The 25,108-nt window shown below is 38.5% G+C and overlaps 1 protein-coding gene across 1 annotated transcript; it reads right to left on the bottom strand.

Moving 5' to 3' along the window:
* Positions 1-1,608: 1,608 nt before the first annotated feature.
* arfgap1 (ADP-ribosylation factor GTPase activating protein 1) lies at positions 1,609-23,992 on the bottom strand. Its single transcript, XM_059537380.1, has 12 exons — positions 23,743-23,992; positions 22,946-23,010; positions 22,760-22,869; positions 22,501-22,672; positions 17,034-17,134; positions 16,869-16,952; positions 13,011-13,122; positions 12,873-12,929; positions 10,068-10,115; positions 7,793-7,852; positions 5,960-6,036; positions 1,609-2,953 (listed from the first exon to the last, which is right to left on the bottom strand). Exons 2-12 carry the CDS (start codon positions 23,003-23,005, stop codon positions 2,707-2,709), a joined length of 1,128 nt encoding a protein of 375 aa, XP_059393363.1. The 5' UTR covers positions 23,006-23,010; positions 23,743-23,992; the 3' UTR covers positions 1,609-2,706.
* Between the last annotated feature and the right edge of the window lie 1,116 nt (positions 23,993-25,108).

The following is a 25,108-nucleotide window of genomic DNA, read 5'->3' as shown; positions in this document are numbered from 1 at the left end:
ATAAAAAAAAATGTGATCATTCTATCATCATTTATTCAGCGTCACATCATTCCAAACCTGTGCCGATCTTCAGTGGGACACAAAACAGAAAACATCATCAAGCTCTAAAATGACACCAGACGGATGCATTTCCATCATCACCAATGTCCTGCATTCACTAAGTGTGTACAGAAGTTCAGACTGCAAGCCAAAGCAGAAGAGAAATGCGGTTGAAATTGGTTGAAGGTTGTGGAGTGATTCAGTGCTTGTTGAAAAGCTGTGATGGTCTCAGAAGTTCAGGGAGAGGTTAGAAGCTCATTCTACCAGAGCGGAGCAGAGACAAAGGTTTTGGAAACACCGTGAAGGAACAAGGCGTCACTCGTTCAGTGACCTTAGTTGGCTCATATACTTAAAGGAATGTATTGAGGTGGTGTTCTTGCAGCGGAAGTCCAGAGAGTCAGCATCAAAATCTAAAATCTGAAGCCAGTGGAATGAGTTTAGTGTTTAGTCCATGTTGGCCAATTGAGGACCAGACATGTTTCCACATTCTGGATCATCTGCAGAGGTTCAAGTTGTATTCACGCCTTGTCATAATTACAGTAATTTCAAGATAATGTGACGCTCGACACAGAGCTGTCCGCATCCTCAGACTTGGAATTGTGTTTCTATGGTAACACTGTCATCACCAAAGGCTTGCAGAACTCGTTACTGCATCTTTAAAGTTGGGAATGTTCTGAGAGCCACAACTTGGACCTAGACCTCGTTTACACTTGTCCATTTTCATTTTAAAACGCATAACTTTTGCTATGACTACGCCTATCGTTTACACTACTCTGGTGTTTTCCACATTCAAAAACAGAGACTTTTAAAAACGCTGCTGATCCGGTTTTAGTTTGAAAGCTCTGGGGTTGTGTTTCAGTGTAAATGAACCAAAACGCAGACTATGTGACCAAGATACCACCTGCCCACGAAAGATAACTTGGTCACATAGTCTAAAACGCGGACTATGTGACCAAGATACCACCTGCCCACGACAGATACATTTACATGCTACTTAGCCATTGATGGTGCCATAGAAATGCATAATTCAGAGTCTGAGGAGTAGAATGTCACGTCATCTCGAAATTACAGTTATTACAACATGGTATGAACACTCTTTAGAAGTGCTAGTTGGCTAACATAGCATTTCAGCAGTCCAGTCTTGAAAAGGACAAGGAGCTGTACTGCATATTCTGACAGGAATCCCATATGCCCTTATGATCATGCACCAGAGAAGCTGTGTTTATGGTGAACAGGAGGGGACCAAACATTGATCCTTGAGGCACCCCATGTGACTCTGACATTCCTCTTCTTCGGTTGATCTGCCAGTGAGCAGGACATCATGATAACAGCCAATGCTTCTTTTTTTGTCCATTTGAAAGGGTTTCAGTAAAGAGACTGCCGATTTCCTCAAACCTTCACTACACGTCCACACCATGAGCCTAGCATAATGAAAGCATGTTTGCTTACTGAGCTCTGAATTTTCAAAAACTGCAAAAGGAAACATCTTCAGATGCAAAGTCCAGCTGTCAATTCGTGACCTTCTCATCAACATCAGGTTCAAGTTACATATGAGACCAAGTTCAGAAGTGGTGGTGTTTAAAGCTTTATTAACTATACTATTTAACTAACAGAATATTGTGTAGCTCACCCATGTTCCTCAGACACAGCAGGTGTTGTTACAATTCAAACATATATAGCAGAGATGTGCTACTCAGGTACAACCATGGAGCAGTAGATGTCAATGAATTCATGAACACATGATGTATGTATAACAGCAATTTTCAGTTTCATAACAGAGATTCGGGGTGAACTTGACAATAATACAGAAAGCAATCACCTTATTACTGAGATAAGGAGAAACATCCCGTTTAGCCGAAATCACATATATAAGACCAAAATAAATGAAAAAACATGAATAAATAATGATGTTTGATGTCCAAGTCTTGAGTTTTACACGAAATCTTTAAGATAATTTGTTCTTTCATGTAATCCAAGAACTCATAAACAGCACATTTCACATCTGGAATGACAATATGGACAACACGAGGGGATATTAAAGGAGGAAACATACAAACAAAATACATAACCTGATTATAAATGCCTAACACTTAAAAAAAGAAAAAAATATTAGCGATTTCCATAAGAAGGCCATGAGGTGATGGATGATGAACTGGAGGATGTTAACTGATGCGATGAAAAGCCAATGCGTCATGCTTCTACAGACGAACGTTTGGTCATGGTGATTACATTATGAACAGGAAGCCTGAACAATTTTACTGATAAAAATGCATTTTTTTTTTTGAATAGGAATCTGATTGACAGCTCATTATATATACACATATATAATGAACACATACATATAAAATTAACCATGAACAAACAGGAGTCTGTCATGACACAGAAAAGCCACTGCGATCTGAAGCTTTATGATCTATGGACCACAAACAGCAGATGACATGCAGATTTCTGCTGGTGTCAAAATCCACTATAATATCAAACTTTTTACTGTAATATTAAACATCTCCATTATGGACAGGGACATCAAAAAGATCTTCATCAACTTTTTCTCAACAGAATCGAACAACGACAGGCGAAACGAGAGACACGTCTAGTCAGGAGGTGTGTTTGTGATGTGTGTTGTACAGGACAGGCCAATGAAAGCAAACACACAAACCCTCTGCAGGTCTACCAGCCGCTGTTGTCCCAAGAGTCCTCAGCCGCTTTCGGCGTGCTCTTCTTGTCCTTGTCATCTCCAGCTTTCTCCCAGTCATTGTCCCAGGTGTCCCAGCCGTCTGCACCACTATTCTTGTTGTTGGACTGGGCTTCTGAGCTCCTCTCTACAGAGTTACCGCTGAGAGCAGAGTTACTACCAAACGTTTCCCAGAAGTCACGCTTAGGCCCCTGGTTCTGATATCCTTCCTCGTAAGCAGAACTGAAATCAAACAAGCAAAACAAACAAAAGTGACTTTTTATTATTATATATTTTGTTTATTGATTGATAAGTGCATGAAATGCTTTCAGAAATCTAATCATCACAATCCCACAGAAACAACATCCCAAAAAAAAAAATAGAAGAGCACTGACACCTCATTAAGTTTGATTGTCCTGAAGCACACACGAGACATGTTAAAAAGTACAACAGGATGTTTAACTTGGAAACATTTTTTTGGGTGACCTGATTGGATGATAAATGATTCTTGACGTTATTTTTAGCATCATTACTCCAGTCTTCAGTGTCACATGATCTTCAGAAATCATGAAAATATAATGATTTGCTGCTCAAGAATCAGTGTTGAAAACAGTTAAGCTGCTGAATATTTTTGTGGAAACTGTGATACATTTTATTTTTCAGGTTTCTGAATAAAATCTATATCTCAAATTTCCAGTTGCATTATAAAAATACACACACACACACACACACACATACATATATATATATATATATAGGGCTGTCAGTTTAACACGTTTACTCTATTAATTAGTTATGAAAAAATAACACACAATTAAAATATTTTAAGGCAGTAAACGCACTGGCCCCGCCTCCAGACCTGTACATCATCTTACATTTCATATAGATGACTGTTGACAAATATGGGCAACAACTCCCTATGCACTAAATAATAATGAGTTTTTGTCATATATATATATATATATATATATATATATATATATATATATATATATATATATATATATATATATATATATATATATAGAGAGAGAGAGAGAGAGAGAGAGAGAGAGAGAGAGAGAGAGAGAGAGAGAGACTGGTTTTGCTCAATTATTCCAATAAAAATATTCCCTATTAAGCCACAGCAGAACTGTGGTGCATCTCCGAGCAACACAGCAGTGTTTAGTTTCTAAATATCGATCGTATCGATGCCAACACTGGTATTGGTATCGGATCGATACAATTGTAATTGAACCGATATTTTAATTTAAATATCTCTCATCTATGTTCATTATACTTTGCTCGTGTCTTCTACCTCTACAATCCTGAGCAAATGCTGCTTTCCCATCCTGGCCCACTTTGCTACTCCTCCCCCTCCTGCTGCTCTGCTGTGATTGGTTGTTGTGTCGTCACGTGACTCACTGACACAACGCGCCGAGGAGCAGCGAACAGAGTGAGCGAAGCTGATAGCACATTCAGAAGGGGGGCTCAGGGAATGTAACTGCACAGGTATATTTGTTCTTTGTTTGTTCTTCAGTAATAATTGTGTGCACTTTATTTCATTTGCTTTTAAAACCAGAAAAAAGGGAGAGATTTTTTTCATTATTTATTTTTTTTATTTTATTTTAAAAGGCTGTAAAGAATTCATTCTACAGTGCCTAATAACTAATAATTTTGTGGACTTCAATACATTAATAAAAAATATTGCCTAAATAATTGATCATTCATTCACCTCAGAAATAATGACATAGACCTACTGCACTAAAGTGGTACAAGTAAAATACAAGTAAAAAGTATCGTATTGGTATCAGTATCGGCAATACTGACCCTATATGTATTTGGTATCGGATCGATACCAAATTTTGCAGCATCACCCACCAATACCATTTACTTCATTTCTGAATGAATCAGCCGTTTGAACAAATCAAATGAAAGACTCATAAAGACATTTACTGCCACCTGCTGGCACTTTTAGTTTATTATTTAGAGTATTATATTTCATTTAAAAAAAAGAAAAGGAAAAAATCTTTAAACGGATAGTTACCCCAAAAAAATGTTATGTCATCATTTACTCAAAAGGTTTTCAAACTCCTCCTAGGCTGTTTGTCTGATCTTCAACCAAACACCACAGAAATACGATCACGTTAAATATGCTTACGCCCCTTCTCTGGGGCAAATTATAGATTTCTCAGATACGCAAACAAACATGGCTGCCAACATCCAATCAAATTTCAGCAGGTTATAATGTCAAATCTGAATAGCCAACCGTTATGAAACATGGCAGACACTTAGAAGCTGGCTCGATTAAGCGGTGTATTAAATTTGATAAAATCAGTCAGGAGGTGGTGCTTTAACACTTATTTGGTAATAACTTGGTAATAACTAGTTAAGCTCAAATTCATATTTATTCTGATTACTGTTGATGATAACCATTCTTGTGTGAAAACTTTGCCACCATTTCCAGGTTCTGAAAAACCTAATTTTAATAACTTGATAACTTAAAAACCTAACAAAATTGGGTACCACCCTTCTCCTTACAAAAACCGGTTTACTGTTGCAGAGATGCAGGCTGACGCGATGCGTTTGTGAGTGTGGAGCATAATGACTAATTCAAGTTTCAAGAACTGCTGATACTCGGGGCGCTAATAGCGATTTCTTTTTTATTAACTATTTATATCAACACAATTCAGAAATGAAGGTTTTAATGCCAATGTTGTACCCTGGATAACAAATCTTTATAGATCTCATAGTTTTAATCTGTGTCAATGATTTCATAGACTGACCTGTAGTGAATTAATTGCAGAAATATCATAGAAGTTTAATAATCAAACCTTGCAAAGAAATCTGTAATATTAAAAAACACCTTTACTTTATATATCCTAATAATACTGAAAACATTTCTCAAGTTGCCAGACAGGACCAAATGTGCCCATGTCCAGTTAAAATGGAGAGACAGTATTATTTGCCTGTTATAATACAGATCATAGAACAAAACTTCTATACACAGATGCTTAAAGAATCGTATTACATTTGAAGGAAGCTGGGACCTGATAGTCACTGCTCCCAGATATAGTTAAAAATGGAAAATAGAATGTTTTTACAGTCAGTTTGTTCAGTTTGCTTGCTGAATAAACATATATTTTTTTAGATGCTAGCTGTATCGTACCTTTCCCCTTCAATGTTCAAAAATCATGGAAGTAATAATATCATATCATCTCACATAATGTTCTTCAAATAATTAATGTTACTGAATAAATCTGTAATTACCCATCATCAGCGGCCTCTTGTTTCCCACCGAAGAAAGATGTCATGTCCTTCCAGCCTTTAGCTCCTGCACCCTGAACCTGCACAAACACACAGTGCCTCAACACAACGGAGCCGAGCAATCAACCACAGAAGAGCAGCTGAGCATGATTTCAGACCCCTTCACCCGCCTCAAGATCAAGCACACAGGAAGATAGAAACTATAGAATGACATTGTAAATACAAGTAAGTTCCCAGTGTTGCTGCACTTCAGTTCAACATAATGAGTGTGTGTCATTAGTTCGTGACTGAAACGAGTCTGGAGCAGCAGCGGATGTGTTCACATTTGTGATTCGTGCTGGCAAAATTAGTCGGAATGTGCACGGTCTAATTTTGAGCTACAGGCAAAAGATGTCCGTTTTGATCGAATTTGAGGTTTTCACAAACCTGACTTCATTAAGCCCTCCCTCTCCTAGCAATCCCAAAGCTCCAAATACTAATAAAACACCTAATGATCTTTATTTTCTGAGGAGTACCTTTTCCTCTTCTCACTGCTGCTGCTTCTCACCACAAGTTGTAAGTCCATGGTTGGAAAGCGCAGCTTTGTGAATATTCATATTGATTTCTCAATGAGATGAGTACAAACCAGTGAAATACGACTTTCAAACCCATGCTGATGAAAACAAACTGACATTTGTAAAGCGCATGAATAAGATGCACCTTTCAAAGAGCGTGCGATCTCCCTATGAAGTACATTATTGAGAAATGCCTTGGCTAGACTCACACAAACATAATCTGTTATGTCTTACATGAACGTTTAATTATTGGTTGGGGAAAAATCTAAGGTACAGTAAGTCTTAACATAGATCTGTCTCAATGTTAATCTGACATTTAAAGAAAAGACTCGCTGTTTTTGATTAATCTACTGTTTATATGCATCTTTGCTCTGTTTCTTGGTGATTTTACTTCAGAAAACAATACAAACTTGATTATTCTCAAAATCAATTCTGCTGACTCCTTCGCCATTTTTCATCCGATTCCAACAGAACTGAAGGTATTTTAATGGAGAATGTGAAAATGAATCGAAATCGTTTTTGAAAATTTGCCCATTCCGACTCATTTTGCCAGCACGGGTCACATTTGTGTTTCGTTCAACTCATTCATCCTCAGTGTGATCAGACCAATGGATCATTTATGTTGGTTTGGTGTGAAAGGGCATTCAAGTTATTTTGTTAAAAAGCAGTGATGTATTACTGTAAACATGACATGATTTTATTTTTAAAGACCCCATGAAACAGTTTACTTTATTTCTCGCATTTCCTATTAAACAGTACATTTGGAGAAAACCTAACGGGCGGCTCATTCTTCAGAGCATGAGATAAAAAAAAAAATAAAAGCCATTCGAGTCAGCAATATTTCAGTCTGTTATTCCAGAAGAGAGATACTGTACACATGAAAAGTGTTTCTCTGCTAGAACTAGGAGCACAGAGAGCTGTGATCTGGATCGTTTGTGTTTAAAACCAGTCCAGCTTCTACAGCTATTTTCATGGCCAGAAATATATCATGTTTTTATCACTTATTTTTGCTAAAAAATCCAAAGTCATCTGGATTGTCATGGGGTCCTTAATACAAGCATCCTCAGCTACGGACTAATCTACAGAGTCTTGTCATGATTACATAAGCTCTTTTATGTCTAAATCACCGTACTCACCACCGTGATCACAATGGCAGCAGAAAAAGAGAAAGAAAAGTGAGTTGAGACACAGAAAGAGCACAAGCGTTTCTCTCTGCTCCCGATCAGCTGACGTGTGTCAATGCATCACATCAGATGGTCGCGAGCAGCCGGCAGCCTCGTACCTTTGTGGCCAGACCTGTGATGCTGACGGCCATTTCATCAAACAACTTTCCCTCCTTCACCTACATGAGTCAGAGCAGTGTTAGAGAGCAGTGGAAGAACTAGCTTCAGGATGACATCTGTAGAGAGTTCATTCAGTGAGATCCACCGCTGATGCTGACCCTCACACACAGTCATTTCAGATAAACCTCTGTATAAGGCTACAACTCTTGACGGTTTATGACTGCAATGCCTGACAGAATGAGACTAACACTCCTGATTATAGTACTTGGTAGTGAATTTGGATTCAAAGCTCACAGTGTATGTCTTTTAATAACTATTGGATAGCTTAAGGATTCATATTCATGTTTAGCATGTTTGTGCTTCAATCTGCTTGCTTGAAATGTTTCTGACCATCAGTTATTGGTCAAATGTATCATATTCTTGTTATAGGAATCATGTCCAAAATAAGACCCTGCAAGAGCGGGAAAATTCGGACTATGTGCTTGATAAGATAACATATGATTTATGATGCCCCCGAGCCAAGACAATATCTAATTGGTCAAGACAACATTTGAGGTGTTGCCAAAAGGCCAGCTTAAATACTCAGGACACCATCAAATTCTGCTTTTAGCTTTGCTTCTTAGCTTTTGCTCCTAGTCATGCTTTTATTCATCACTGTTAGTGTTCTTTGAGCGCGGTTCCAGCGTGCGTCGGCCTGAACGCCTGCTGCTACTTAGGCTCGATGAGAAGAAACACCACCTAGTCTCGTCAAACTTTACTTCTTTTCTTTTCCGTTTGAGAGTTTCGTGTTCTGAGTTAAGTTTTGTAACGCCGTGTCTCCGAGTCTGACCTCGAGTGCCCGTTCACCTTCAACCAGCCACACAACTCTGCATCTTCAGCCAACGCCCAACCACGGGCTTCCCAAGACGTCACTGCAGCGACTACTGAACTTCCAGCCAATCAGCGACATCGGGAAACCCTTTCGACGACAACAAAGGGAACCCCTTTATACAGGCTGTTCATGTCTATGCAATTTCACGTATTGCTGTAAACTTGGGATTCCACATTTCCATTTTCTTAAACTCATCTTTCCCTAACTTTCGATCTTCCTGCAACTTGTGTGAATGTGTGCGTGCGTGCGTTTACGTGTTAGATTAGTTTATATGTCTTAAGATTTATCTAATAAAGCCTTATTCATATTGAAAAGAGAAGTATCTTGTGTTTTGTGCTTACAAGTTAATGTCTTAAACTGCCGATCTTGTTACTGTGCTAATTGATAGTGTTTTCACTATAGTTTGGATATTAATATCCAGCGCAGATTTGATGTTAAACGGCTCGTTCAGTGAATCTCAGGGCGTCTCCGTGATCAGCCGTGAAACAGTGATTCTGTTCAAATTCCCTTTAAAACCTTAAATGATTCCCTTTGAGCTAAATTGACCTGTTTCCCTTACATCAGTTAACATCTGGAGAAGACAGAAGCTGAAACAAAACCAGCATCAAGAGATTTTTAACCATGAACCCTGGCTAAAATTAGTCCATTACCCATCATAACACTTCCTCCAATGACAGGATTTTCTCAGCTGTTTGGACTCTTATCGGACTCGCATCCATTGATGACCAAGTGATGGAATACTGAATTTCTCCAAATCTGAAGTGAAGAAACAAATACATCCTTATCTCGGATGACCTGAGGGTGAGCACATTTTCATTTTTGAGTGAACTGTACCTTTAACATGGTCTTCTGTGAGCAGCGTTCCTCACATCACATAATCACCACTTATCATTTACATTATGATGGTTTAGTTCAGTATTTTCTAGAGGTGCACCCCATGTGTGCCTGCATTCACACACACTAGTTCTTCAGCATCTCACAATTAGTGTTAGCTACATTATTAGCTGAAACTCCATGATGGCTAATCTATAGTGGTGTTATGGCTAATTCTATACAATATAGAATATATAAGTGTCTTTCTGTGATAAGAAGCCGAAACAGATCACACAAGTTAGTCATTTCAACACTTGACTGTTGTTGTGGTATAAAAACATGTTATTGTCGTTTTAAGTCATCTCAAGGGAAGATGTTTGGTGTGTGTTGCGATGTCAAATGCTCATTATAAGAGTGTATATAACGTCGTTTAGAGTGACAATTGTACCAGCGCACTTTGAGGTCAAAATGCATATCCGTTTACGCAAAATGCGTACAGGTTGGCAGGTCTGAAATGAGTAAATTGATATTTTAAGCCTGTCCTCGTAGAAATCAGACTCGAGTGATCAGATTGGAGAAGCTCACTTCACACTGATGAGACGTACCTTCAGAGTTGCTTGGCTGGCCAATTTTGTGGTCTGTTAAGGACAGAAGAGGAAAAAGTGTTTTTATAATCACAATCCCTTTAGTTATTATACATGAGCAGCTGACACGCACATAAAGTCACAAAACTCATTCATCACAATCAATCATTAAACAGTTCAGCCCGAAGAAAGTGCGGTGTAGTGAACACACAATGCTTAAAATGAGGCAGACATTGTACCCACCCTTTAACTGTCGGTAACAAACACTTCTAATAATTACATAATTGAAGAAAATTATAATTATCAAGTTACATTTTACAAAAACAAACCTATTGAAGATTAAATAAAGCATGCATGCCTTGAGAGTGAGTAAAGGAGGGCTCCAAACAAAATAAATAGAGTAAGAAAAAAAATTAGTTTTTTAGGTGCCACAGAATAAACACATTTTATTTATTTTATTGTTATTTATTTTTATTTCTTTTTACGCTTTAACATTTCAATCATACTGTCATGTGTTTATGTCTCATCTTGTAGATGACCTGGGAGCTAAGGTTCACTTAAAGTAACTAAATGTCTTTTCAAACTTGAAATATACAGTCACGCATTGTTTATTACACAGAATTTGTACCAATATCGTGGACTGTAAGCATCACTTGGCCACTGACTATAGTTTGGGAAATCAGTCTGTTTTTCTTAATTAGCAAAATCTAATTTTATAGGAGTTGAATCATGTAGTCAACAGGGGAAGTAAAAATATTAAAATGCGCATAAATCTAGTAAAATGCTCCTCTTCATAGTTATTTTTCTAGCTGACTGATGAGCTTATAGCCACCAAATGTTTATTCTGAGGTAAATGTAGACTTATTACCTTGCAATAAGTAAGTTGTACTGTAGGCCCTCTTATAAAATAGCCTACCTTTTGATGTTAATTCAAGTTCATTATGTGCTACAGTAGTAAAGAGAAAGATTAAATGGGTTACTTGCCGCTTGAACTGAGGCGCTTAAGATTGCATCTGCCGCAAAGAGTGCCAAAACTGTATTTATTGTTTGTATAGCATTATGAATTTTGAATAATTTTAAAGCTAATACTTTGTTTATTAAAAAAGTAACAAAGCTTTTTGCGATTACTGGATGGCAAGTGTGCTTCAAATAATGAAGTTCACGCATTAACAGAACACAGCATAGATTAAGACCTCTTTAAGAAGAAACCACGTTATAAATGATTATAAACGAGAATTGTTAACGATATTGCCAATATCCACACAGCTGACAGCTTTACCTGCTGTAGTTTGTTCAAGCTGTGCACGAAACAGAAGCTGCTTTTCTGCACTTCTCTCTCTCTCACGCTGCACAACTGAGCTGTGTTTATCAGGTGTGTGTCAGCACTGCTGCGCGGCAGAGATCAGGAATGTTTGAAACTATTTTCCACTAAAACTTTGATGCACATTTTCTCAGATTAATACGTGAACATAGCAAATGATGCGATCGCAAAACAATCAAGAAAAAAGGCATTACATGAACATTTCTAAGTTATAACGTAAACACGTGACCTCATTAAAAACTTCTCGCAATTTAACAATTTTGGTTGCACTTGCGACCGTTTTAGTTGCAGTTTGGAGCCCTGTAAAGTATGGGCTAATTTACTTTTGGGTGAACTAACCTTTTAAAAGAGAGATTTAAGACAAATAAAAAAATGAAAAGGTTTCCTTATTATCATCGCTTGGACAAAATGCTGCACAATTCTTTGAGAAACTGAAATGTGTCAAACAAAGTTTTAGAAATTTTATAACACAAATAGAAAAAAAAACATAGGTTTTAACTGTGCTCTTTCAGTTTAAAAGGAGGCAACACTGCATTGTAATCACGATCCAAACAAAGATTCTGCATACATGCAGCATGACCAGTTTTAAATCTAAATTAATTTCTAAAAGACTGTATAATTTCGAAATTTGAAGCAAAAACAGGATGGTCAAACTGTAGTTTTGTGAAACTATACTACATAAAACATATCTGAATGAAACAGAAACAGCAGACAGGCTGAAAGAGAAGTAAATTTACTCTCTGCCAGCAGGTGGCGCTGGTGGAGCAGCAGCAATACAGTGTTTCCTTGGTTACAGCTGTAAACAAAGCAGCACTTATGAACACTACTTTAATTTTGCATTATACATACACGAAGGCAAAAAAACATTTATACATTAATATAAATCCTTCCCCCAGTTGTATCGCTATTTGTTTAACATCTCAACCAATTTGTGCAGGTTATGATCACACAATGAGTGTCATTGGAGCTTCGAAACAGAAATTATGATACTGTATAAAGAAATGTAAAGTGAATGTGTGTAAAAATATCAGTATTTCTTCAAATGTGCACACTTTTTTTTGTGTGTGTTGTCTCTGTGCACTGGAAGCTTATGTCATTATAACAAATTCCTTGTATGAGCTAGCATACTTGGCAATAAAGCTCTTTCTGATTCTGATTCTAAAAGCCCTAATGGACGCTGTTCAGTGATGCTTGCACATGACTTTCTGCCTGAGTTTCGCTACAACCAGAGGCGGCACAAAATTTAAGTGAGACTGCCGCCTCATAATTCTCCATGCAGGAAAAAACCCGTCTGTACACCATTTGACCGACACAACACATTATTAACACCAGCTTCGGTGTCTCACTGCTCCATAAAACATATTCAGGGCACAAATATTCCTGATCTAGCAACTCAGAGCGGCTGCTGTCGTCCTTTACTAGCAGGTTTAGTGGTGTGCTGAAAATTAGGTGAACAGTTGGTCTGTGTGTGTTTGCAGCAATGTACTTACACTGTCTTTAGCCACCGACGCAAACTTACTGGCTCCAACGGTAAAGCTGCTCCAGCCCTGAAACACACGACACAGACAACGGTAAGGATGAATGAGGGACTGACCTTAGTTATATTAACGCTGCTGCTGCTGTTTTACCGAGTAGATGGAAGACATAGCGTTGTTCATGAAGTCTTCATCTTTCTTGGGCGGGTTAGGAGTGTTTCCAAATCCCACATATCGATTCTCCTGTGCGCCGGACGCTCCGGCACTGAAACACCACAAAATCACAACAATATTCACACATAATAACAGACCACAGGTTTCACACACATGAAATAATACGGTCGTACAAACGTGTGATGTGGACACTTGCTGGGGTGACGGGCCATATCTATTCCCATCTAGCGCTTACGGTTTATTTGACTGTCAACATAGAAGCTTTCGGGGTCATGTGATTGCAATAAAGCTGCTTGGATATCAGCAAAAAAAAATCATTATCACAACCATTGTAGTCAATATTAAGATACTGCTTGCCGTATTTCTCACAGCGAGCGTCATGGCGGATGCCCAATCCACTGTCCACAAATCCACAAACATAATTTAAGAATAATACTGTTTTTGTATCACAGAATGTAGTTTTAAGAGATTTTTTAGGCAAAAATGTACCTGTTTGGACTTGGATAACCAGGGCTTGACATTAACTTTTTTGCTCACTGGCCACTGTGGCTAGTGGTTTTCCAAATTTACTAGCCACTTAGCATTTTCACTGGCCACAATTTTGTTATTGGGAAATTACATTTTATATGACTTAATACTAGGGGTGCTCCGACTGATCGGCTACCGATCACTATCAGCCGATAATCACGTTGGGATGATTGATCAGTGGTCTCTAAAAAGGATGATCTCAAAAAAAATAAAAAAACGATCTCAAGCTGATGCTGGTGCTGTGAGAGGTTTGGCTCGACATGTAGTGACACCGTCTCAGTCTCTGTCCTATAATTATAATGCTGAAGGTGAGGTACAATTCATATTTCTTCATTAAATAACATATGAAGTACCGTATTTTCCGGACTATAAGTCACACTTTTTTTCATAGTTTGGCTGGTCCTGCGACTTATAGTCAGGTGCGACTTATTTATCAAAATTAATTTGACATGAACCAAGAGAAATTAACTAAGAGGAAACATTACCGTCTCCAGCCGCCAGAGGGCGCTGAAAGACTGAAAGACACTGAAGACATAGAGCGCCCTCTCGTGGCTGTAGACGGTAATGTTTTCTCTTGGTTCTTGGTTCTAAATAAATGCGACTTATAGTCCGGTGTGACTATGTTTTTTTCCACATCATGACGTATTTTTGGACTGATGTGACATACTCAGGTGCTACTTATAGTCCAAAAAATACGGTAATTTGAAAAAGTTTCTGTGAGACATAACAGCGTGAGTGAATCACCACGCACTCTCTCAAAATGCAAATGTCTGCACTATAAGTGAGCTGCACAGCTAACACAGGAATTGTCACATCGTCAGTAAAGTTTATAAATTGTATTTTTTCGTTTACATTTTTGCCAGTGTTTAAACCATTCAACGCTTGCACAGGATTGCTTGTAATAAAGATTTAAATGCCAAAGAAAAGGCTGTAGAACTGTTTCTGTCAATGGCAAGTTTTCTTTTAGAATGTTTGTGATAACGTAGGAAGAGTAGCTTAAATGTTTTGCTTTAGCAACTCAACATATAAAAGCAGAAGTAAACGCAAAAGCAAAAAAGCATTGAATAACTGATGAAAGACTATTACTTTATGGTGTAAAAAAGAATTGCAATGTTGAAAAATAATTTTAAGTAACAAAAGCCGGCTCCGTGATTACCGCTAAATCTCCATCACCTGCTTTCAGATGGAGGGACATTTAATAGACAGAGCCGTAGATCACTGAGAAGCTACGCAATATTGCGTTCATTATCGCAGATGAATCGTCTTCAATAATGAACGCAATATGGTGTAGCTTGTCAATTATCATATCAACAGATACTGCTTTCTGTGATCGGCCTCAAAAATCCTGACTGGAGGCCCCCTTTTTAACACTGCATACAAAAATGTATTTAAATTGATTTCATAAATTGAATCCAGGTCATTTTTTTACATAGGGGGCATAAAGGGCATTTTTCCCTAACTGTACTAAATGCATACATCATCCTTCAAATCACTCTTGGTTGTGTCATGTTGATTAACTGTATGTTATAAACATTAAAACAAAGTTACTTTTTAATTCGTTTTGATTTCTTTATTAGATTGTCTCACATAGACAGGCAGTGTGAGCTTCAACTGGTGTGACCTTGTTGATTATCTATTTTCAATCACCTTTTACACACATAGGTCTCTCAGACACCCGTAGCAAGAAACAAAACAAGATTAAACTCCGGCAAGAAGATAAGGTCCTTTTAGCAAAATCATAGACACTTATTTATCATCAAGTATGATAATGTGGAATACAGAATGAGCTGACTGTAATAACTGAATGCCAGATGCATAGACATAGCCACTATGTTAAGACTGTGTCTAAAGAACTAGTCAGACTTACCTTTTGAAAGTGAGAGAGAAAGTGAAGTGACATTCAGCCAAGTATGGTGACCCATACTCAGAATTTGTGCTCTGCATTTAACCCATCCGAAATGCACACACACAGAGCAGTGATAACACACACACACACACACACACTGTGAGCACACACCCGGAGCAGTGGGCAGCCATTTATGCTGCGGCGCCCGGGGAGCAGTTGGGGGTTCGATGCCTTGCTCAAGGGCACCTAAGTCGTGGTATTGAGGGTGGAGAGAGAACTGTACATGCACACCCCCCACCCACAATTCCTGCCGGCCCGGGACTCGAACTCACAACCTTTCGATTGGGAGTCCGACTCTCTAACCATTAGGCCACGACTTCCCATTTGAATTCAAATGAGACCATCCTCCCTTTTTATGACTGACTTTAAGAAGTTATCACCAGTCTTTAAGAGAAAAGATTAGATGACTAACTTTTTAAGACTACTCTAAGGGGTTTTATGCAACTAGCCCTTGGTCTAAAGGCTGAACCCCTGATGTCAGACTATTCTGACGACGTCTTTCCTACTTTTCTGGACCTTGACAGTGTAATTACTTGGTAGTCAATGGGACGATCACAAGCCTCCTGGTTTTCTTCCGAAATATCTTAAATTGTGATCCAAAGATAAACAAAGCTTTTACGGGTTTGGAACAACTTGGGGGTAAGTGATTAAAGACAGTGTAACCCTTTAAGCTATCGTATGGCTTCAGAAGTAACACAGAATAATATGCACAAGCTCAGATATGGATTGGCCCTCTCTGACCGATACCCGATCCGACAAAAAAATGGCAGTATTCTGTAAAATTTTCTCATGTAGTGTCATGAATGTGATGCATGCGTTTTGAAAAGATTCAGGGTCAAGATGATGCCCATTAGTTTCCATGCGATTCACCAAGAATCAACACTTAGGGAGGACTTTTTACCCTCAATTGCTCAGGTTTTGTCTGTATTTTTATTTTTTTTTATGCAAAATGATGAACAGGTTGATGATATTCTAGGCAACTGTGTGCTTCTACTTCTATAGCAATAGTTTGGACTGGACCCTAGCCTTTTCTGTATAAGCTAAGGTTAAAAAAGAAATGGCTGATTGATTGAGTGTGAAGAACTTGACTGGTCTGCTGAAACCTGTGGTGTGACTTTAAATACAGACCTTGAGCCAAAAACTCATCACCAAACACTTGTACATATGGGTACAGTCATTTTAGACACTGTAAACAGAGATGCAAATACAATTTTAAACACATTAATTATGTTTTCATCTTTGTTGCCACAGTTTTGGAAGCGTCTTTTTCTGTCCTAAAGGAGACGTCCCAATACTTTTGTCCACCAGTGTATGAACAAAGTCACTGGTGTTTGGTGACGAGTCTAGTCCTTCTTTCTTCAAACATCTGAATGTAATGATGGATGAGGGAAACACAAACTCACTTCTGATAGGAGTTGACATCATCAGTCAGCCAGTCCTCAAACGTCTTATCAGAGGAGTGATTGTGGTTTTGTCCCGCACTGGACCTACAACGACAGCATCACACGTCAGCATCATCATCATCATGCATGGTGTATCTTCAGATGCAGTGACGGGACGGCTGGTACCGGTGGGTGGCGCTCAGGCCACTCTTGGCCTGTGGAGGAGTCCAGTTCCTGGCAGGAGAGTTCTCCATCGTCCACTCCTTCCCTTCAGCCAGCGTCGCCACCTTCAACACACAACACCAAACTACTGCAGAATACTGTCATGTGTGCAAGCAGCCAGCAGTCAAACAGATCTTCAGCGCACAACATCTATTCACAACAATCACAACTTCAGTCCAGTCAGAGAGGCGGGTCGTATACCCTTACAATATCTTAGGCCATCCTTAAAAATATTTTGGTTTGCAGTAACAGTAATTTTTTGTTTAAAAAAAAAAAAGGTTTTTTTTTTTTTTTTCAAGTTTCAATGTAAAAAAAAAAAAAAAAAAAAAAAAAGTAAAATTTTGGTGATGGTGATGACGTAGGTATGAATTTAAACAAATTAGCATATCGTGACGTCACTGACTGGGTCTTCAACCCGTGCCTTCGGTCGCATCATTGCAAACCTCATTTTGATGCAGGCTATATAGACCACAAACAAATTAAAATCTTTGTCAAAAACATGTTTATTGCATGAATTTCAGGTGAGAAGAAAAAAAATGAGGTACTGTTTTACTTGCATCCAACGCTAGGTATCAATGCAACCTAGAAATGAGAGACCGTTTACTTCGCTTTCTTGGGTTGTCACTTTTGTGAAAAAAATCCTGTTTGATTTGAGAGACAAGTGTTCATTGAATCGATTGTAAAATCGATTTTGCATGTCTAAAATTTTAAAAGGCAAATAACACCAAATATAGGTAAATCCACGGACAACAGGCAGGAGGAATGTAAAGACCAATATTTCTGATGATTTTTTGGCGTGAAGTTACGTGCACAATGACAAACAGGAGTGCAACATTTTCGAAAAACAATAAGCAGAGTGGACTGCCGTAATAATGCAAAACATTTACTGCAGGCTTCAATATGGCTGTGTTTATGATTAGAAATGTCAACAACAAAAAAAATTGCATAGGTGATTCTAGGGCTGTCAAAAAAAATAAATAAAACATTTTTAAAATAAAAATCCACATTTGAATGCAAAAATGTTGCAGGAAGCTGCCTTATGAGCCACGGTACTTCACAGTCCGTGTTCCAGTCCATCTCGCCGCGCGCACAGCTGTGTCTACACAACTTTCAAAGGCGGACGAGCTCGACACGCAGTATCTGTCTCATCTTTCACCTCGTGTACGCGGTCTCAAAAAATGCGGATGACGAAAAGGACATAATGCAGTGTACGGATGGCCAAAGTATACTTGATCTTTATCAGTGGCGCACGAGATGCGATGACGATGTATGTGGCATTGCATTATAAGGTTATGTTAGCCTATCCAGCTGAAGCCACTACGAAAATAAATAAATAAATAAATAAATAAAAAAGAGAGGTAGAACATCAATGTGGAGAAGATCTTGTTTACATCAAAACTGAAACCAAGCTGTTCACACAGAATGCATATTTTGCGCATTTTCTAGAGGGACAACGTTGGACTTGCGTCTCGCACAAGAGAGCCGCATGTTTAGAAAGACATGTAAAATGAATGTATTTAATTTAATTTTCTAAAAATATCTCGAGACTTTATGTTGGGTTTTTGTTCCCCATCCCACTGCATCTCATGTTTTTAAATGAAAAAGAAAATATTCTGTGTGACTGGTTTTCCGCCCTTTTTATTTATTTAACAATGCATGTATACATTACGCTGTTTTGTTTATAGTTGTTTAAGCAGCTTAATTAATAATAATTGGTTCATAAATATTGTTTTTTTCACAGTCATGTATTCTAATTCTTTGAATAAACGTGCAGTAATATTTTTTCAATATCTTGAAGCCTCAGAAGAGAAACAAAAAGCTTTTCTTCACCCTAACTCAAATTATGCATTTAAAATTCGATTACAATTCGAATTTTGATCATATTTAAGTAAAAAAAAAAAACCTGTACGCGCTCTGAGAGAAGGTCGTTAAAATCAATTTCCTATTTTCGTTTTCGAAACTTGTGTTGGTTTGGTCCAATCGATTCGTGCAATAGCTTTTCGAACATAAAGTGACAGTCGACACGGTCACGGTTTTAGACTAGACGTGAGAAGGGATGGGAAAAGATCTGGGCACAGTTTTTCCAGAACTTCGTGCCAAGTTAAAGCGGTGTTGAGCTGTTTTAGTGCATTTTTTAGATGTATTATGGTGCCCGAACCCGTATGACTTTGAACAGTGACCGCGAACATTTAGTTTACTGCAGCCGCAGCCATCATTACCAAGCGCGAACCGTTGACTCTGACAGTGAGTGAGACGAAGCGAACGCACAGGCCACAGTGTGACATCCGTTAACCAATAGTGTAAACATAGATTACATCACGGGGTTTTTTTAAATTAAGGAAGATAGCCTTCGTTTATATGTAGGCCTAGGAAATTTATATATTTACAAAACTTAAATATAATTAACATTATTTTATTGCTTTTGTATTAGTTGTCTGAAGAGTCAAAAAAAATTGGTCGGTCTTAACGCAAATTTACAATCAGCAAGTTGGTCGGACTAAAAGCAAAAAAAAAAAAAAATTGAGTCGGTCCTAAATTGACAGGGTCAGTCGGGATTACGGCAAACAAGAATATTTTTAAGGATGGCCTTAAAGTCTAAAGTTCATCTTGAAAAAGGAAGTTGTTATCAAGTGTTTAAAAGGTACTAGAGCATTGTATGTGCTGCACGATATACCGGTACTAAAAAGGTTTTGCGATACCCTGCTTTTAAATATGGTACGATTCTGCATTTTACTAGTAACGGTACTTTAAGAATGTGTTTTAATAAGAGCTGTGTTTCCTCGGTTGTATTTACCTAAACTAACTGACAAGTTAAGAGTGAATAATAACTAAGCATGCATGAATGAGAAAATACAGCATGGGATGTTTTTTGTACATGGAGTCTATCTGGTGGCAGTTTTCAAATAGCAATTTATATCCTTGAATACTGGCTTTTTTCCTCAGAATTGACTCGCTATTGCAGAGTTAAATGAAGTTAAAGTCCGATCTATGAGTTAAATAAATGATAAATGTTGTGTAAAATGTAAATGGTAAATATTTGATGCCATAACTGTAGGGTTAATACAATACTTCCCCAATATACTGCATATGTGAATATTATATACACCTTTTTTTTATTTTTTTTATTAAATTTATGCTTTAAAAGTAGAGTAATCATAGCAGTTTTCATCGATGTGACACAAGTGACGTCTACCTCCAAATTGGTCTGTTCAGACCTCTTTCAGGAGTTATTGTGCTTCAGTGGTCAGATACAGCTGGGGATGTTAAAATTCAAAACTCAGCCTTTTCAGATCACATGTTTATCGTCAGTAGTAACTTCACCTGTGTCACTCAGATTATTGGTCACATCTTCCCATATGTTAATGCTTTGTTAAAAAAAGATAAAAAAAACATTTTTTTCACATAATTTACCTTTATTCCACTTCTGTCCCTTCTTGTGACATGCTGATCATTTCCCGCTTTCATGAAGCCCCTCCCTCAGAAATAGGCGCTGGCGTCTGATTGGTTAGTCTAAACGCCCCACCCCTCACCACAGCGGTTGTATTGTAGACATGGCGTTGTTAATATTGCTTATCAGTTTGAGCTCGCTTGAGAAGCAGAGGATATTATTGAAGAACATCATGCAGAACCTAATGGTAGGTTTAGTTTCGCTGTTATTTGTAAATGTTACTGCTTATGTTAGCTTATAATATACAGTTTTATCCGGATTAAAGCTTTAATACAGTAGAGCAACTGCACGTGCGTCCATGTTTAACACTTCTCAAAGCTATGTGAAAATAAGTATAAAATTGGAACAGTATCAACCACCCCTTTAAACATGTTACTGCAGAGTACGGGTGTCAAAATAGGTTAATTAATTTTTTACTTAATTATATTCACATTTAAAATGCATAATTTCAGTAAGGGTGAAGAAAAGCTTTTGGCTTCTTTCCTGAGAATGGGTATACTGTAGACGGTAACTTGGGGAGAAGAATTGTTGAATAAATTGTTATCTTTGTGCACAGAAAGTATGCTTGTAGCTTCACAAAACTGAAGTTGAGCCACCAATGTCACAAAGACTGTTTTATCAATGTCCTTACTACGTTTCTGGGTTTGGGAACATTTCAGTTGTGTTGCTGTCTATGCAGGGTCAGAGATCTCTCAGATTTCATCAAAAATATCTTAATCTGTGTTCTGAAGATGAACGATGATCTTATGGGTTTGGGACAACATGAGGGTGAGTAATTAATGACAGAATAGTCAAATAAAAGCATCAGGGTCTGGGTGATTATATGATTAGAAAGGACACTATATGTCACCTTTATTTATATAGCGCTTTAAACAAAATACATTGCGTCAAAGCAACTGAACAACATTCATTAGGAAAACAGTGTCAATAATGCAAAAATGATAGTTAAAGGCAGTTCATCATTGGATTCAGTTATGTCATCTCTATAAATCACACTACCCAGGATCACCCCTCACCTCCACCAATCAGGTGAATGAATGAGTGTGCGGGGCACCACAGCATGTCAGGGGAGGAGCGCATAATATCCTAAATGAAAAGAAATGGGTTCACATAATTTTAAACCAGGAAGCTCCTGGAAAGTCCAAGGATCCAGTAAATGAACTCAAACGGTAAGTTGAAAACAGTGCTAATGCAGAGAAAACACGGCCGCAGTGACTTACATCCAGATGTCAGTAAAATGATTATTTTCATCGTCTATTTGGCTTAGAAGAAAATGAACGCTAATTGAGCGTTGTTCAGAGATTTATTGATTCTGAATGGATCTGTGGAGTAGTAAAAGCAGGAGATATACTGGTCTTTGGTGTCTCCCTGAGGTCCTGTTTGTTATCGCAGCAAACTGGCCAAATACAAGTCCTTTGGCTTTATTGCCAGGTATGTTTACACATACGAGGAATTAGTTTTCATGACAGAAGCTGTATATGACACTGAATCATACAAGAGATTTGTTCAAATACGCTGCTTTGTCCAGTACTGAAACAAGTGAACTATTTATGAGTGAGTCATTGAATCATTCATTCAATCCACTTTTTCATAATTTACATTTTAAAATTGGTAAATTAAGTATATATACATATATATGTTTAATAATTAATTCAAATTGTGGAAGATTCATGATCTCTAATATGAGACAAAAAAACAACAACAAAAAAACAGATTATCCAGAATGGTGCAGCTCTACTGAAGAGGAGTGTAATAACTGCGACTAAAAACTATTTTTTGTTGGACATTGAAAGGAGAAGTTAACAACCATTTCTTCTCACTATACTGTATTACCAATGCACACCATTTTGTAAATAATGGTTTCAAATAATGGAATAATAAGATTTCAATATTTTTTTGGATTAGAGTTCGAGTTTTTCCACTGATGAATCAAGGAAACAGTCACCAGATCAATGGATGATGGGAGTGATCAGGTCACCTCACCTTGTCTCTGAAGAGCGCAGCGGCTTTGCTGTTGTATTTGTCCTGCAGGCTCCAGTTCGGGTCAAAGTCGTCCTGCAGCTCCAGGAACATACGAAACTTGCTGTTTCCTCCCATCTTCATCTTCTCCAGCTCCAAGTCCTTCCACTTGTCCATCGAAACAGACCGTACAAAGCTGTGAAGAGAAAAAAATAAACCACTCACAAATGAATGCATCACACTTGAGATTTTCAGATATACTTCAGATTAAACGGAGTCTGACCTGAGGTGGACGCCGAGGCCTCGGTGTTTGCCCGAGCACTCCAGACAGATCCAGATGCCATATGTCACGCTGACCCACTGCGGGTTAAAGGCGCCGCACTCGAAACACACCTGACACACAAACACGCATGCTTTAAACACACCGCAGCAGAGAGAGAGAGGATGAGGAGCTGATGAAGATGCTCACATTGTTCTCGTCTTCAGACCGGACCTCCTTCAGCACACGTCTGGTTCTGGGACTTGCCATCCGCCCTGAAACACACGGTGGACAACAGCGCACGCTTTCATTCAGTTAACAGATAACAACCGAGTTTGTTCTAGTAGATTAAGCTAAAGTTGGGACGTTTTGTAAAAAAATGTATCAGTGTATCTCAGTATCTTTTAAGTGTTGTACAAGGTTTTTTTATGCATAATAGTAATCCTAGAATGTGATCAAAGAGTTTAAAATTTTGATGACTGCAGAAATATGTAAATTCAGTATATACACACTATCATTGGCCGACCATAAAACACATTTTTCCCCACACACTTTTACAACAATACTACTATTACTACTACTACTAATAATAATTTAGAAAGTAATTCTATTGCAAAGAGCTACCAATGAAACATCATTTGGATATTTTCGTGTCTAGGAAAAAGAATTGGGATGAAACGGGTTAATGTCCTTATAGCAGAAGAGAAACACAAACACCTTTCTCCAGAGATGATTCCTCAATCACACTGAGATGGCTCTGAGATACTGAATAATGTGTATATTATGAACATGTTACTGTGTGGATCTCAGGGACTGACAGAAGCCCAGGATCACTGAAGTCCTGTGTTCGTGATCATAACGTCAATCACAGAAGAAGTCATCTTAAAGGAGAAATGAAACACCGCCTGCTCTCGACTCACAGCCACTGACTGAAGTGTCAATAACACGATCAGATGAATGTGATCGATCATCGAACTGTTAACGCGATGTTGACGCGTCTGTCTTACCTGCGGGGTTTGTCTTCGGCTCGGTTGATGATTATGAGGATGATGATGATGGTGGTCTCTCTTTACGCAGATCTCATTTACTCATGAAAAGTCACGTCAAGCGATTTCCATCCGAGACGAAGGGTTTCGATCGATGGTTGATCTCTAACGTTTACCGCGTTAAATCACCGGTTGATCCGACTCGCCTGACCATTGATCACTGCTGCGCTGGCAGACAGCGGCATTCTGGGACATCCGCGCAGCGTCACGCCTGCGTCATCGGCGTACGTCATACGTCGTGACGCCAGCCAGTGTGAGGGCATGGCGGAAATGAAGCGGCATAGCAAAAAAAAAAAAAAAAAAAAGGAGAGAGAGGGAGAGAGAGAGAGAGAAGCGCAGCAGCGAACCAGAGGATCGAGCATCATACAGCACATACAGGTAAAAGCAAACATATAATATTTATTTAAAAAAACACTATTAATTATTATATGCATTTTGTTTTCCCCCTTGAAAACAAGTAGTATAGCTACAATAGGCAAGAAAATAATAACAATCTTTAATGTATTAACTAGCAGGGGTCAGGGATGTGCTGTTGTGGGCCATTTGGAACTTATTATTAAAAACTCTTAATAATAATTGACTTGATTTGCATTTATTAATTTAGCAGATGCTTTAATCTACAGCATACAACAGGAATTCAACTATGCGATTCACCCTAACTACAAACAGACATCAGAAGACTACAGAGAACTGTTCGGACTGCTGAAAGGATTATTGGTGCTCCCCTGCCCACCCTTCAAGAACTCTATACATCCAGAGTGAGGAAAAGGGCTCAGAAAATCACTCTGGATCCCTCACATCCAAGTTACCCCATCTTTGAACTTTTGCCATCTGGCCGGCGCCTCAGAGCCGCAAATACCAGAACAGCAAGGCACAGTTTCTTCCCCCAGGCAATCTACCTCATGAACAGCTAAATGTTCCCCACTTATGCAATAAAGACGTGCAATATCCTTATATTTATTTGTTACCCCTCCATCTTAGTACATCGCTGCATCTTACTCAGTTCAGCATTCAACACTTTCATCCCTCAACAGCAATGGCAGCAACACATCCAGCACCAGGGCCGTCGCAAGTGGGGTGAAAGGTGCTGACAGCTGAGGGGCCCACGGCTGAGGGGGGGGCCCCAACGATCTCAAACGACTGGCTCAGGCCAGCCTAAAAAGATGCTCAGGACAGTTCACGGGCCACTGCTGCGCATCGTCAAGAAAGCTTTTTCATGCCTTTCGTGTTTTTATGCCTTGCCACTTGTCAATGTAAACATTAAAGCATCCAAACACAAGTAGCGAAAAAGCATAACAGAGTAGCTGTTACTCTCGCGTTGTGCTCG

The sequence above is a fragment of the Carassius carassius genome, chromosome 44 (genome assembly GCF_963082965.1).
Source record: "Carassius carassius chromosome 44, fCarCar2.1, whole genome shotgun sequence".
NCBI lineage: Eukaryota > Metazoa > Chordata > Actinopteri > Cypriniformes > Cyprinidae > Carassius > Carassius carassius.
The sequence above is the reverse complement of the archived record's forward strand: the minus strand, read 5'-3'. Positions and strand labels throughout refer to the sequence as shown.

Coding starts and splice junctions, on each gene's coding strand:
- arfgap1 (XM_059537380.1), bottom strand. CDS start 23,005: ATGGCAAGTCCCAGAACCAGACGTGTGCTGAAGGAGGTCCGGTCTGAA. Junction 22,673..22,759: donor GGCCTCGGCGTCCACCTCAG/GTCAGACTCCGT, acceptor TTCTCTTCACAG/CTTTGTACGGTCTGTTTCGA. Junction 10,116..12,872: donor CGTCGGTGGCTAAAGACAGT/GTAAGTACATTG, acceptor TGTCCTTAACAG/ACCACAAAATTGGCCAGCCA.